Source organism: Pseudopipra pipra, chromosome 9 (assembly GCF_036250125.1).
Source record: "Pseudopipra pipra isolate bDixPip1 chromosome 9, bDixPip1.hap1, whole genome shotgun sequence".
Taxonomy (NCBI): Eukaryota; Metazoa; Chordata; class Aves; order Passeriformes; family Pipridae; genus Pseudopipra; species Pseudopipra pipra.
In genome coordinates, this window is record NC_087557.1 from 3,039,562 (window position 1) to 3,055,896 (window position 16,335).

The 16,335-nt window shown below is 43.6% G+C and overlaps 1 protein-coding gene across 4 annotated transcripts in view; it reads left to right on the top strand.

The window, feature by feature from the left end:
• RABGAP1L (RAB GTPase activating protein 1 like) overlaps nucleotides 1–16,335 on the top strand; it is a 226,667-nt gene that overhangs the window by 158,427 nt on the left and 51,905 nt on the right. For 3 of the 4 annotated variants that reach the window (XM_064664123.1, XM_064664124.1, XM_064664122.1), the window contains one exon: nucleotides 8,534–8,662. In XM_064664123.1, coding sequence (XP_064520193.1) covers nucleotides 8,534–8,662 — 129 coding nt within the window. Of the gene's footprint in view, nucleotides 1–1,608; nucleotides 2,258–8,533; nucleotides 8,663–16,335 lie in introns of those variants that run through there. The other variant, XM_064664125.1, reaches the window with a different exon arrangement.

A 16,335-nucleotide genomic window follows, 5' to 3' on the forward strand; every position in this document is an offset into this window, starting at 1 on the left:
TCCCTTTCACCCTACAAACAAAATCTGGTGAGCTGGTGATTTACCCGGTGGTGTATAAATGCTGGGCGGAATAACAGACTGGAGAATGAACCACAGTCTCTGGAACTGCGTGGGGGGGGAGTTTGGGAAGAATGGGAGAGTTCCCATCACAGTCTTCACCAGAGTCTTAAACTGGAATGAAACTTGTGTTGGTTGTGGCTTCTTTTTGCTGAAGCGAGTCGTGGCTTCCCTCGACAGGGACCTCAGCAAGCACCCAAATTGCTGTAGCCTTTGCAGATTTTCATCTACAAAACAGTGGTTTGCAACCTGAGCTATTTACATCAGCCTTCAGAGCACCACCTGTATCAAACAGCCTGTTCACTGCTGCACATTTACAGGTGCTTTAGTTGTCTTCAGTTGGCATCACCTGTCATCTTTGACTTGTGACTTCTGCTTTAACTCTTTTCCCATCTGCTTCGTGTCACTGTGGGCCAAGGTGACCTGCAGGGATGGAGCTACTTTGGTGATAATCCAAGCAAATTTGCTGGTATTTGAAGGGAGTTCACTATGGGTTGTTTATCAGATTGAAAGTAATTTGTTTATTTCTCTAATTTTCTCTGCTTTTTGCAGTACTTACCTAGGCTTGTTCACCATAACTTTAAATGATTTTCATATTTTAACTACTCCTAAACATGGTTATTATTTCAGTTCAATGACCCCATGCTACAGATTTTTACTTTGGATGTTTTTCATATAAATATGTTTTTTCTTGATACATTAGACAAATTATTTTTAGACCTAAAGATACATTTGTTTGTCATTAATGTGGTTTAGATCTGTAGAGCTCCTCACAATATTTTAAATTACCACCGTTCAGTTTGTTAGAAATGTATGGAATATTGCTGTCAGCTCCAGTGGGAAATGGGTATTGTTCAGTTGCATATCCCATTTTATGATGAGGCAGCTCAAAAACGAAGGAGCATGAAGACACACTTTGTAAAATGCAGCCCTGTGACATGAAGCAGCAGCAGATGGCAGAGGCACCTCTGCTGTTCCCTGCACGGGAGCAATGCCAGGCAGCTCCAGGTGTGACATCATTGCATTTTCCTCCGGAACATGCAGCAGGTTTCTAGAATCCCTTCAAAAATGTGTGCTGCCATCATTCCCTCTCTGCCCGTCGTCAGCACGGTGCTGGAAATGAGCGCCGTTTGAATTATTTAATCCCGCCCTGCCCAGGCTGTGCAGGGCCGGGCGGTGGCTGCTCGGGCTGCTCTCCCCATCCCGAGGGCTTTGCCCCTCTCCCTTCCCCGCCTGGGAGGGTGGGAGTGTCCTGCCCTATCTCCCCGAGCCTGTCATCGTTCAGAAGCCCATGGAATGTAGTCATTGTGTCGCTGGGAGGCCCGTTCCTCCCACCCTGGAGCACTGGAGGATGCGGTGGATGTGCCGTGAGCCGGGATTCAGCAGCCAAGCCCCTCGCAGGGATCTGATGGAGGGTGTTGGGGCGGAGGAGCCCGGCTGTCCCCGCTCACCAATGGCTTCTTATTACGGCATTTTCCCCCAGGAGGCTCCCGGTGCCCAGGCACACCCCCTCCTCCTCCTTCCCAGCCCCCTCCTTCCCACCCCTTCCTCGCTGATGCTCGGAGCGCTGGTCACGGAGCAAGGATTGCAATGAGCTCATCCCTTTCTCTGTGCAGCCTCCCGACTGCCCGGGCTGTGCTGCCCTTCCCGGCGCTACTCCCGGCTCTCACACACCCTCACGGACACTGAGCCCTCCCCACTCGCCCTTGCTGTGCTCCCAGCCCACCTTCCCTGCCCTCATTCTGTGCCATTTGTCTCCTTTTTACGTGCATTTTTTAGATCCATGTTCTCTCTGGTTTGTTTTTCAAATCTCCTTCGGACTCTAGCTGAGCCAACACGGTGGATCATATTTTTCCTCGATTCTTAGCAAAGATGCTTTTCCCTTCTTCCTGAGAGACCGAGGGGCGTTGCTGGAGCGGCCATCCGAGCCCATCCCAGGGATCGGAGGCTGGCTCTCCTAATCTTGCGCTTTTGGAAATTGCCGTTCACAAAGCCTGTTCTCCTCACTCTGGATACTTATTACTTCCTGCTCATGGAAGAAGGGGTGCCTTGCAAAAGCCCAGCTGCCAAGCTCACCCCTCCTGCCAAGAAGTCCCAGGACATGCACGACGAGAGGAGCAAGCTGGTGAATGAATATGCGTGTCGGGTGCTAGAACTTCTGGGCATGGGGCATCGCCTCTTTGTGCCTCGGCTGCTTGCGGTGAGATCACCTTTTCTTGACATTAATTCTGTGGGAATTTGCCATCCTCCCTCCCAACCCTGCCCCTGATCCCCGGAGGGGTGAGAGAGCTCTTGTTTTTTCCTCTTGGCTTCTCATAATCCATCTCCTAAGCACGGAGTCCTTTTTGATGTTAGGTCGGGAGTGCTGGACACTGGTCCTGCTAATGGGGACCAGTGCCACTCCTTAGCCAGCTCGAGGGATCCAGGGCTGCATTATAAAAAAACATCTTTCCTAAAGCCATGAATGCTTTTGTTCTCAGTCCTGAAAACATTCCAGATAAGCAGCATGCCCAGTCGACTTCTAGGTACTGATGCAAAGTGCATTAATGCTCAGCATTTCAGATTTTACACTTGTGACATCAAAGGGTGGCTTTGAACATTCATCAAAAATCTAGCTGTGTTGATGTCTTTAGGCGTTTGACTGTTTCTGTGCTTCATTTTGAAAAGACAGTTGACAGCGTGTAAAAAAGTTGAAAATACCTGCGTGGAATGCTCTGGGAGATAAATTATTAAGGGTGTTTTCATCCATCATAGCAAATGCTGCTAGTGTGTGGAGTGGGCTGCAGTCAGTGTGGCACGGTACAGCACAGAGAACGCACTTCTGCCATTTCTCCTGCTGTAAGAGCAGCCTCGGAGCCACAGAGCAGTGGCAAACCCAGGAGTCAGGCCCCGGTGCTGGCTGGGTCTGCTCGGGGCTGTTGTCACCACTCCTGGCTGCAGCTCTGAGGGTCGCTCACTCCATGGCCTGGGACACCAGCGTGGCATTTTGGTGTGATCCACTGGTGTGACAGTTCTTCCCTGATCCCCCCCATTTCCTCTGTGCTTTTCCTTTATTCCCAAGCCCATATTGTGGTTATACACAGTGACCTGTCTGGCATTTTCGTTGCACTCCAGACTCCGTCTCTGCAGTGCTCCCGGAAATGCACATGCTCTGTGTGTTGTAACCTGTTCGGTGTAAAAACAAGGTGGCGAGTTGGACCAACATGTCCCTGCACTGGGAGGTGGCAGATAAAAATCAAAAATTCACTAACTCTTTGATGGCTGCTAAAGTTCCGCTGGATTTGGGGACCTACAGTCACTTGTAGAATTGAGTCCAGAGGCCATGTGGTTTGAGCTGTAGGGTGTGTTACCATTACTCCAGTTATCTCCCAGTGTACCACAACACTCATCCAGCCTATATCCCATGCTGCTGCTGGTCTCTTGAGCAAGAGCTGCCAAATGACTCTGAACTGTGCTGTGATGAGCTCCAAGGAAGGTCTTCTTCACTTGACTTAATCAGCCTTTGTATCTGGCCCTCCAGATGGAGAACACCAGGGAATTTCGCAGCCCTCCTCTCCCAGGCAGCTTGGCCTTGCTGATGACATAGTATTGTTTATTAAAAAAGAAAGAAAGAGGGTGAAAAAGGCAAAATAATACAAATAGTCCTTGTGTTGTTAGAGAGACATGACTTGTGGAATCAATGTGATTCCCTGTCAGGCTTTATTAGCTAAATATACCTCTCCTGACATACATCCCTTTTGACACACACCCTTTGCAGAGAGGCGAGACCGTGTTTCTCATAGTATTTTAAAAGTGAGAAATCTCTGAGGACCAAGAATGGAAGATACTTCGAAACCTCAGCATTTCATAAAATTAAGCACTAGATTTATTTTTTTTTGGGTGTGCATAAGCTTCTCTCTCTGCTGTGATTTTGGAAATAAATGCCTGTGATGGGCAGAGTATGTGCCATTGCAGTGTGAGGTGAGAAATATCATCTGAAACCTTTATACCAGTCTTAAAAAAAATCTGATCACCTCACTGTATCAGCTTCCTGTGCTGATGGACAAGTGGAACAGCGCCGGTCCTGGGGGGTTTATTCCCTTTGGGATGACCAGGGGTGGGTGAAGCCAGGAGATTTTCTTGCCCGCATTCATCAGTGTTTTGTGTGGCAGAATGAACTTTGCCTTTTAAGTCTGGAGCTACAACAACTAGGAGTGAATTGCTGAGCAGAGGGACGTTACTGGGTGTGCACAGGATTAGTGCCATGTTTGTGGTCTCAGCTCATCGTATGCAAACCCAGAGCTGCTTTGTTCCCATAACACTTTTGTACCAAACAGTGTGTTACAGAGCATGGATGTGATTTAGGAAAACGTGTTTGATAATATCTGGGCATAGGGGATGCCAGTAAAGGACTCATTTGATGTATTGCCCTAGGAGTGTGTGCTGATGTCACTGTGGCAGCTTAGCTTTATCCACTGAACTTCTCCAGGCCTGGAGCCCAAGTTTATCCAGGACAGAAGGTCAGGATCATCCTCTGGGAGTCACTGAGCAGCTGGTCAGACCTGTGGCTCGTGTTTAAGGGCAGCACAGAGCAAAGTTGTGCAACATGCAGCACTGCAGTGGGTTAGACAAAAACAGCCTTGATTTTACTGTACATCTTGTTGAAGAAGTTAAAGCCGCATCTCTGTGTTACAGGCATTAAACAGATAGAAGTAGATGCCTTTATATTATATGTATGTATATTTTGTTCTGAAAAATTGGAGGATCCTTTTAAACATTTTGAATTTCCTAGAAGCAAATTAAATAGTAGAGCAAAGCACAGCCAGACTCTTTTCAGCCTTTAACTGGGCCTTGTTCCTGACACATGTTCATTAAAGTGTGAAACAGGCAGTTTATGCTCACTGACATTCTACAAAAAATCTAAATAAATTTGTAAAATTCTGTGGAAATTAGTGATTTTTATCTGTATGAAGGAGGAAGTATTAAATTAAGGAAGTGCAGTGTGGTTGTTCCAAAATTTATTCTGCCGTATGAGTTCCCAGTTGGGAATAGGAGTTTTAGTTGATACAGTCAGTAATAAATGAGGCTGCAGAATTAATAATTGAAGACAGAGAAATTAAATTAAAGAAAAAAGCCAAGGCTTTGTCCTTTGTCTTAATCACAGTTTCCTAAATATTTTTGAGAATGTAGCAGTAACATTATTTACTAAAAAATCTAAAAATAAACATTGTTTAAGTCTCTCAAATTCTCTTCCTGTTTCTTGAACATTTACATTTTTTCCAAACATTGCCTTTATATTTGAAAGCTTTGTTAGAACTTGTGGGAAAGGGCTTTCCCTTGGTTGTGACTCATCCATATAAGATAATTTTATGAATATATTGAAATACTTAAGTGATGGGGGAAGGACATTTGGGGACATATTTAGTCAAACCCTCAAAGGTAAACTGAGCCTTTTGACCATAGTTCTCTCTGTGTTTCCTTGTTTGCTTGGGATTAAAAATAGATTTTAACCAAAAATACGATTATTTAAAATTACATCTAGAATAATAAAAACTGTCATGAAGTCACCAAGTGCACAGAAATGAAATGCACTTGCCAAACTTTAATTATTGGCTCATTAAACTTACAGATGGTTTAGTGAAATCAGCTGTTGAAGAGTTCCAGGAGCTGAGTGACACAAACCAAGGGATGTACAAATCTCTGCCTCTCAAAGAGCTGCCAAAAGGTCCTGGGGATGTCTTTATGAGTTATTGATTAAAATCACAAAATGTCAAGAAATGTGAATCCTGGGATGCCAAAATTTCCATTTTTATTTTTTCCCTTGTGATTTTAATAGTGAAACTAATTTTTTGATCAACAGATTATTTTAAGGAAATGAAAACATAGGAGGAGCTGACAAGTCTGGGCTCCACCACTCATTTAACCAACAATGGGATGGTTTACATTTTTGTAACTACAAGATGAGTTCAGCAAACTCTGTCAGAGAAGTTCTTATTTCCATGATCTTGTGGGATTTTCTACAGGTGTTTCAGGGTTGAGAACTCAAAATTGTCTATAGTTACAGTTTAATGAGAGTAATTTGTTGGGGACTGTTAAAATAGTATTAGAGATTCAAGCAGGGGCCTGGGAGACTTAAATGTTTTACATATAATTCTGTTTTCTGACAATTATATGTGAATATAATTTTTCTTTTATAATAATAATAATTTGCCTTATAGTTTTTTCTTTCCATCTTTTTTTCTTGTTTATTTTTAAATTAAGTGCTGTGGACATAAAGATGAGGTACATCTGCGGTCCTGAAGTTTGACAGGGCTATTTAATTGTTGATTATTACCTTTTTAAAAGTTTTTTCCTTCTCTGCTTTCTAAAATAATTCCAAACCTCTAAATGCATTTTGCTAATTTAACAAAAAACATAAATTAAATACAAAATGAAAATAAAAATGCCTGGTCAGGACCTCTAGGAAGAATCTATGCAGTGGACTTGGCAGTGCTGGGTTAACGGTTGGACTCAGTGGTCTTAGAGGTCTTTCCCAACCTTAATGATTCCAGGATTATGAAACCTTTACTGCTTTTCCACCACCTTTATCCATTGAATTCCACCTGGAAGTGCTTGGTTTCCAGCTGGATTTGTGGTGCTGAGGGGTGCTCCCACCGCTCTCTGACACTTCCAGAGAATCCTAAAACCAGCCCATCGGGAGTGTGAAACAGTGATCTGGCCTTGGGTGTGGCAAAAGCATTCCTAACCTCAGGAAAAGCAGTGCAGGAGCAGTTCGTGTTGGATCTGATTCAGCAGATACCAAGTGCCCCAGCTCTCCGTCAGCACCACCCTGGCCTCGGCTCACTGAGCCAAGCCCTGCTGCTGCCAAGTGCTCGTGGACAGGATCAGATGGGAGAGCTTGGGAAGCTGAACATTTCTCATCAGCATCCCACAGGCAGCTTTTCCTGTGTCCCTCCAGGGATAACCCAGCTGCTTCCTTGGCAGTGAATGAAGGGAGGATCAAACAGATTTTGGGAGAACTCTAAGGAAAGAAAAGAACAGAGCTGGAGAAAGACTTTGGACAAGGGCCTGGAGTGACAGGATGAGGGAGATGGCTTCAAACTGACAGAGGACAGGATTGGATTGGATTGGATAAATGGAAGAAATTGTTCCCTGTGAGGGTGGGGAGGCCCTGGCACAGGTTGCCCAGAGAAGCTGTGGCTGCCCCTGGATCCCTGGAAGTGTCCAAGGCCAGGTTGGACGGGGCTTGGAGCAACCTGGGCTAGTGGGAGGTGTCCCTGCCCGTGGCAGGGGGTGGCACTGGATGAGCTTTAAGGTCCCTTCCAACCCAAAGCATCCTGTGAATCTGTTATTCTGAGTGGATTAACAACATCAATTAAACATGAATTAAACTTTAAAACTACGTGTATGTAACATACTTACTGCCTAAAATGAGGCAAAAAATGAACGCAGAGTGTTACTCCTGAGAAAGCGGAGGATGCCCACATGGAAATGGTGGTGGTGGTACCTGAGCAATTAATTCAGCAATTAACCTTAACCAAATGTGCCTGGGCTGCTCCTGAGGTACTTGCAGTGAGATCATTACACAAGGTCTCCACTTCGTGTTGACACAGATTTGTTTACCCTTGCTGGGTAAAAACCTTGACATGCACATTTTTGAGATGGTGCCCTAAATGTCTTGTGTGGACATTCAGCTTCTGTGAACTGTTTAAAGGAACTGTCCCAAGGCTTGGGATGTCATACCTGCTGGATCTCTTGGGGCAGATCTGAGTAACCCTAGGGTGAATACATTTGTCCCTTTGAATTGCTCTGTCAGTGGGAGAACTGGATTAATGCTCCATGTGTAACATTTTCTGACCTGTTGAGCTTGATCCCACACTGAGAGGTGCAGGATTGTGGCAGATGTAGAAATAAGCATGTAAAACATTTACTGGCACGGTGTTCTTTGAGAAATTGTGTCACTGACTCCAGTACATTGACTTGCTGATGCCTCATATGAGTCATATGTTCTGCTCTTCATGTTTGTGCCTATATATATTAAAAAAAAAATTTTGTGTATATATATATATATATATGTATACACACAAATTGTCTTTCTAAGGCAGCACTATGAAAATCAGCAATGGTCTAATGCATAAACTTTCCAGAAAATATTATAATTTCTCTTAGGTTTTTGATGTTTGCTTGAGTTTTGTTTCTCTCCTCACTGACATCCTGACAGGCTGAGCCAGAATCATTTCTCACCGGGCAGGTATAGAAGGATAAAATCCATTCCCAGGTTGCAATCCTCTGTGCTGCCCTGCCTGGCATTCATTGGATGGGCTTTAGTCTCTGTTAGTTTTACAAGGCAGGGTTAGAGAGCTGATTTCAAGGAGGATGGTTTTGAGCTAATGTGAATATTGGTGGCTTGGGATGCACCCAGTAAATGATAAACCCAGTAAAAGAGCGTGGCTGCACGTTCCCAGGGCTTACTGTAGTTCCCTGTGTTTAATTGCAGACCTCCAAAGAGGACCTTCTACAAGCTGATTTTGAAGGAGCTTTAAAATTCTTCAGGGTTCAGTTGCCCAAGAGGTACCGAGCTGAGGAGAACGCCCGGAGACTCATGGAACAAGCCTGCAACATTAAGGTAAGGGTGGACCTCACTGCTGCTCCTTTGCCCGGGGTTCATGCAGGAAACTGTGGAAAATAAAGATGTCAAATCATTAGCTTATTACTTTTTATATATGTTTGTGTGCATACCTTTTATCTTTGAACAAAGTGAATCTCTGACCTTTCCCTCTGTCTGCTTGGACACAACCTAATAATTTAAACAGAAAAATGATGGGTTATCAACAAACATTCATCAGAATTCACTAATTCATTAATTGATTTATAAGCAGTGATTACACTAAACCAATTAATCACTGTATTGTAATCATGCAGCCAAAGCTCAGATATGATTTGTTTTGCTCAAAGCTATTTGCCAAGTGCTGCTGTATAATAGAGTTGAATTGGGGTTTGTATATCAAGCTTACCAAGACAGAATATGTGTTCATATTCTACCCTACCCAAGGCTTCTGTCTGTCAAAAGTCAGGCTTCTCTGAACATGTGGACCAGAACTATTGGACTTGTCAGGAACCAAATTAGGGGAGCCTGACTGTAAGTTTTGAGGGTGGAAATCTGTTTAAAATGGCTGTAGAGGTTCATAAAGCCGTAATTTGAAAGATCTGGGAATTTTTTTTGTTGGAATACGTAGAGCTGTGGATGGACTTAACGTTTGATCTCTGAGAAAAGTGTTTTTTCTCCTTCTTGGAGTGTGAGCACTGATGGGAAATGCACGTTTGGTGTGGTCCAGTAATGCACTGAGAAAATCTCACCAGGAAGAATGTTCCTCTAACTCTGCCTCTTTTTATCTCTCAATTTATTAATTTCCTTTGTGCTGCTTAATTTCATCATTTATTAATCAAGGGCTTTTTCCCTTGTGGTTAAAACACTGATCTTATGAAAGAATGGGCCTTGATTCCAGCCAGGAAAAAGAAGATCTGTGCAAAGGTTTTAGTAAAATTGAACTTGGATTTCAATTCTGCTGCTGAAAGGAATTTTTGGGAGTACAAGGCTGCAGTTTCATGTTTAGTATGTAGTGCTCTGCTTGGCTGTTAAAAATGAGTAGTTTAAGGACTTACCCAATACAGGAGAATTATCTTTATGTCCTTTACTCCATGTGTATTTTTCTGATGAGCAGTTAAAATAGAAGTTCTCGTGGTACTTTTTGGAAGAGATATTTGCAATTTTCTCATGTCTGCCTTTCTCTTTTTCTCATGCAATATATTCTGTGCCACATGCTGTTATTTGTCATTAATTTTTCAGTCAGTACTGGGTACATGTGTTTGTGATGTGCTTTGCTGGGAAAGTGTTTTGAGATGCACAGAGCAAACGGGGTGGGTTCAGCACCTGGGGCCTGTTAAAAGCAGAGACTAAATTTCTGAACTGTGTGACGTGAAGGGAAGGCAACTGAAAGGTTTGACTGTGAATCCACTGCATACACAGGATCTCACACATTTTGGATTCTGGTGTTTAAAAGAAAAGCTCAGGTGAGTGCAGCAGATGTGGAGTCAGGGCATTCCCTTGCGTATTAAAGGATTAGTGGGAATTATTGAAAAGCAGGGAGAATTCAGAGCCAAGACCTGGGTTATCAGGGATAAGAAAAAGTTGAGGATTGAAGTCACCTTCCGCTGTGTTAGTAACGCCCTGCTCTGGTGTAATTAGGGAGCTTGGCTCTGCTCACTCACTGTGAGCACACAGCTCATCCCTCATTCACTGTGAGACATAGCAGGGGATCTGAACTGTGTCCTGAGCATCTTGTGATGGTTAAGAACATCTGAGCTCATGGAGGAGGGTGTTCTGAAGCCCAGGTTGTTGTCAGGATTAATGTCATAGTCAGGAAAGATACTCCAAAGACTCTTAACACAGGTGGTGAGGTATTTAAAAGAAAACACAAATTGCTTCAGGAACTTAATGGGAGGAAATTCAGTGCAAGACCCTGTTGGAGGGAGGGTGATGTTCATTTTAAATGATTCTGTGTTCACTCACTTGCACTCCCTCTGTCCCAGGTGCCCTCATCCCCATGGCCTTGTGCTTCCTGACACCGGCGTTACTGGTGTGGGACGAGGGTGAGGGACAGTGGCTGCAGAGCTCTCCCTGTGCCTTAGGTTCCTTGTAATTGGTGACAATAAACTGGCTTTTGGACACACTTTTCGTACTGTTTGAGAAGGACAGGAACACGCTGCCCAAAGCAGTTGTGGAATCTCTGTCAGAAGACAGAGTGCCCTGAGCCAGCTGCTGGCGGTCACTGCCTTCAGGGGGGTGCTTTAGACAAGACGTTCTCCAGAGGTCACTTCCAGCCTCAACTACCGCGTGATTCTATAATTGGATGTTGTAACCATGGGATTTATTTACCAACAGGTGCTAATAATTGCAGGAGTTGACATGCTCACACAGGAAATTACAGTCTTGATAACCATCACTGCCAAAGTCCCAGGGAATGCAGAGGTTGGATGAAGAGCACTTGTCTGTCTTATTGAATGCAGCAAAACTTGTTCTGTTCAAAAACACCCAAACCAGACCCTTAACTATGCTTTTTTGTGCTGCATGAATGTGGCACTGTGAGTCTTTCCACTGTTTCTGGGCTATATTAGTATTTATAGACTAAACACCAGATGTTTTTAGAGCAAATATCACACAGTTAAGTGCCAGGGAGGATTTTCTTTGGGTTTCTAAGCTAATTACAGAGGCACAAAAATGTGAAAACAGAACTGTGGTGTGGCCAGGTTTCATAGCCTTATTATATCTTTTCCAGTGTTTATTTTGTTCCTGCATTACTGCAAAACAAAACAGGAGTTTAACATGTACTAAAAATCCATCTCCCCTTGCTTGCTTTTTTTACCTTGAGCTATAGCTGAGCTACATAAAGTTCCAGAGAAGGCAAATTTAAAACTAGTTGGTGTTTTTTCTCAAGTAATTTCATAAGTTTTTCTGTGTGTCTGGAAGCTCAATTTGATAAATGAATGAATGAATGAAGAAAAAGCCTATTTTAGGTTAATGAAGGTTGATCTTAATGATGCTATTTTATGAAAACAGACGATAGATTCTGCACACTCACCAAATCTGCTTCAGTTGCCTTTTGATCTGGTAATGCAGTTTCTCTTGTAGAGATCCATGTGTCCTAAAGAAGTTGTAATGGTGTTGGATTTTAATGGAAGAGTTCTGTCAGCTCTGTTCTTGCACTGACTTCAGGCAGGTGAGGTGTAGAATGGGAGAAAGTCACTGGGAGACTTTCTCCCTTATGAAAATTTCCTGGGTTGCCAGTTGTCAGGTGGGATCAGGGAGTTGTGCGTGTTTCTCTGGGAGTGTCCCATGACATTTAGAAATGGAGCAGAGCTGACGTTCAGAATGTGTTCCATTGCAGCCTGGGAATGCCCTGAGGTTGAGTGTAGCAGACAGGTAGGTGGGAGATCTGGGAAGTTCCCTGTGGGGTGTTCCTGTTGTGCCCAGTGAAGGTGGGGGAACACATGGGGTGGGATACACAGGAACCTGCAGGGAGGGTTGTTCTGTTATGGGGCAGCATCTGTAATCACACCTTCTCTTACCTGGCTCAGGGACTCCTGGCCTCATCTTTCACCATCAACAGTGTCAGGAGAGACCTGGAATGTTGAAGTTCTTCTATGAGAAGCTCCTCCGTAACCCTGTAAATCCCACCTCTGTGGAGGAAATCAGGCTCCCCAGTAGCATTGAGGCCACTGCTCTCAGCACCTTCATTGAGAGGAGCAAATGGCCCTGAGAAAAAACGGTGCCTTTTTCCAATGCAAAGCAAACACACACATTTTTGTCACCTGTCACTGTACTGACAAAGGGTGGGGATCCCCCCTGGGTGCAGCCACAGCTGGAGCTGGCACCAGGAGTGGGGAGTGGGGAGTGAACTGGCTACGGCAGCGGGAGCTGTGCTAAGCTTTCTTTCATCCCAGAATTGTTCTTTGAGTGATTTAAAGCAGATTTACTTTATAATGTTGCTGTTTAAATGTTTGTAATTCAGAGTGGTGGTTTGAAGCTCACGCCTTCCTGATGTGGGTGACTGGCTTCATTCACACCTCTAATGCTGGTTTATCTGGAAGTGCTTTTTTGCAGGCATGGTTTAACAGGGACTTATGTATTGATTTATGTGAGTTTCAATGCACAGGAGTAAAAATAGCTGGCTTGCTCTCTCCTCTCTAGAGCATTCTCTCTCTTTGTGCTTATCTGTAGATATGTGTAGTTATCCAAGTACTTGGGGGTTTTGCTGTTATAAGTCAACACAAATGCAGCAGAAAAGCAAAGGAGGGATCTGCAGAAAGGCCCTGAGACTGTACAAGCCTTTTATTCCTTTGGTTCTACTGATGGTGTATCTGATTAATCTTCCAGTATAAAGAACAGGGGGAAAATTGCTCATTTATCAACTTCTCAAGAAAAGGCCAAAGCAAATTGAAAAGGGTTGGGTTGGGACCTGTAGGAAGCCCCTGCCGTGGCTGTGTGTGATTCCTTATGAAAGCCAGTGATCAATTCCCCTTCTTCCGTTATCTCCGAGGTGCAAATCCAATTGTCCTTGTGAGGAGGGTCGTGGTTTTTAATGCCTCTTCTCTTTGCAGCTCCAGCTCCCTTAGTTCTGCTCAGCTTTGTGGTGTGAGGCAGCACTTGGAAATCAGATGAGAGTGCCTGAAGAGGGGTTGGATGTTAAATATTTTTGTAAGCTTGGTAATAAGCGTTAACAGGGTAGAAAGGGATGTTGTTAATTTAAAACAACAGTTTCAGCTTGGAATGCTTATTATTTAAACTTATAATTGTTATTATTCCAGTGAGCAGGCATGTTGCCCAGTAGTGATGTTATATTTTCATGGTGTTTAAGCATTAGTAAAACTGTTCAGTTGTTTTATTTTGTTTGTTTTGTTTGGTCTTTTTTTCATTTGTGCTGAATTGGCGTTGTAAGTGACATCAGATATATTGATAATTTTTCATCAGTAGGAAAGAAATGGGATTTTGCTATTGATAGCTAAATATAATCACATTTTAACCATCTAAATTAGCTTTTCAACTTGAGTACAAATATTGTGATGTCCTTGTAGTAGTCACTTGTTGGCATATGTAGTAAGTAATGACATCCACAAGAGCAGTGTGAAGGTAAGGATCTTTAAAATAAAAGTTTGAGGTGGAAAACTGGATTGGAACATTTATTGTCTGTATCCCCAGCAGTTGTATCACAGTGTATATCGTAAAGGGTTTGCCCAAATTATTAGTGGTTTCATTCAGCAAGGCGAGGGACATCTGAAAGCTGCTCCATGGTCCAACAGGCCACCTAAATCTGCCTTGTTCACCTTGGTGGCATCAGGAGTCAGGACTTCCCAAGATAACAGATGTTTCCCATTCCAAACAGAAGCAGGAAAGCATCTTCAAAAGGTCTTTTGGCTTAAGGTTTTCCCCTAGATGAATTACAACTCCTTTCTATCCCTGATTCTGAAAATAGTACAAAGAGCACGAGATGAAGGTGGCAGGGAGTCGCACTGTTTGACAGCTCTGTCTTCTGGCATCTTGGCACCTTTGCCAGAATGTGTCTAAAATAACTCAGCTCTAGGTGTAAGAGGAAGTGAACATTTTTCCCAAGCTGAACTGGACACACTTAAATCCCAGGTGTGGGCTGGCTGGAGAATGGAGTCACCTCCTGTGAGGTGACACATTAAAGCATCTTACAGACAGTTTTACAGTGGTCTGTATGTCTGTAGCAGGGAGTCTGGAGTTCCTCTTAACAGCACAGTGTTCAGCTTAGTTGTTCTTTAGAGGAGAAAGTCTCAGCTCTCTCTTCCTTTCAAGGAAACAAACCTGGTAACTGATTCTCTTGAGGGATGCCTTGGGTTTGACTATGGAGAAAGCCTGTGATGATGGTGCCTGGCAGGTTTGCAGCACCTTATGTTCTCACAGTACAATGGTGGCCTTTTTGAAGACACTTTGGTGATAAAAAGAGACCACAGAGGAAGATCAGCAGGGTCCCAGGATGAGCACTTAAAACTGTAATTAAGAGGAATAAACCCACAGGCTTTCACATTTTGTGGAGAAGACATGTAGGTAAAAGTACAGATGCAGAAATGAGCTCTGTGCCCCTTATTTATGCTGGCCAAGAACTGTTCCTTGATATTGTCTTCAGCATCAGCAAAACTGTTGAGGCTAAAGATGGAGAAATCTCCCTGGAGGTGCAAATCCCCTTGTGCTTTCTTGGGCCAGGTCTGAGGAAGCAGGTAGCAGCTCAGCACCAGAAGAATTCAGAGGAAATCTGTTTCTGCACTTTCAAAAGACCCAGGGGCCAAGGCACGACCCTTGCCAACCAAAGTATCTGTGTTGTCTGTGACCCTGAAGAGTATTATGTCTTTACTGTTTTAGAACACAATTGCTGTGACATGAGAAACTCTATTCTTCCCTCTGAACAGTGGAGGAAGAAGCTCTGTTGTCTAAAGGCAGTTCAGGGCACCCAAGGAGAATGATCTCTTATTTCTAAGTTTAGAAATCTTAGAATACGTGTGTTGGGAAGTGATTGCATTTGAGAAAAAAAAAAAAAACAAGCTGCCTTTTGTCTTTCTTGATCAGCCTTTCTCATATATGTCCTTCTCAGAAAGGCTGTGGTTATTTTATTTCTGCAGATGCTACAGAATAAAAAAATTAAGTTATTGGAAACAGATCAGGACTATGGTTTGGTTTGGTTTGGTTGCCCAGAGACACTTCCGTCCCTGGAAGTGTCCAAGGCCAGGTTGGACGGGGCTTGGAGCAACCTGGGCTGGTGGAAGGTGTCCCTGCCCATGGCAGGGGGTGGAATGAGATGATCTTTAAGGTCCCTCCCAATGCAAACCATTACATGATTCTGTGATTCTGTTCTATGATTCTATCTTCCAGAAAGCTCCAGTAATCCAGATCTAATGGCTAATGCATGGAGTGGCTTGGGGGAAAAAAGCAGTGATTCACTCTCAGTGTAGCACAGAGAACAGTTGGGATGGAACATTTGTTTCATTTCCTTGGATTTTCGACAAATTAAATGAGGTGACAAAATCTGAAGCACTTGTGCTATCCTGAGACCTGAAGTTAACTTTTAAAAATAATTGGGAGGAGAAGGAAAAGAAAGGCAAAGCCTAACAATGTTCCCTTCTTTCCTCCAGGGCTTTTGCAAATAAACAAAGAGGCACTGGGCACAGTGTCTTCATGAATTTTTGCTGGCCTTTGATTTCTCGGGCACCTGCACTTGAGTTTCTCTGCTTTGAAAATGAGCGAACAAACAAAACTAAGTATAGAAAGATTGTGTCTGCACTTCATAAATGCAGAGCTCTGCAGGGACAGCAGCTTTTAGAGCTGAAGACCCTATTAATAACTTGCCATTACAAACCCCAGGCATTGTTTTTGCCTTTATCGATGCTGTTACAAGTTAAATTCGGCGAGTCGTTACTTGGCTGTTCTCTGAGCAGTGTGTAGCTACTGAAGCAGGAATGGATCTGGGGGCTTCAGGAGGGCAATATTCACATTTTTAGGATCTCCTGATGGCTTTGCCTCAGGATTCTCTGGGTTTCTGCAGTTAATTGCTTATGTATTTATGGTATTATAGCTTTGTTTCTCTTGAGGAGAATGAGTAGTGTGGTAAACACTGGGGTTAGATTGTTTACATTGTTAAATTTGGTTGTGTTTGGGCATAAGTAGATTATATCAGGTTGGTAAACGAAGGTGAAGAGCTGCATGCCAGCGGCTTTGGAGAATTCAGA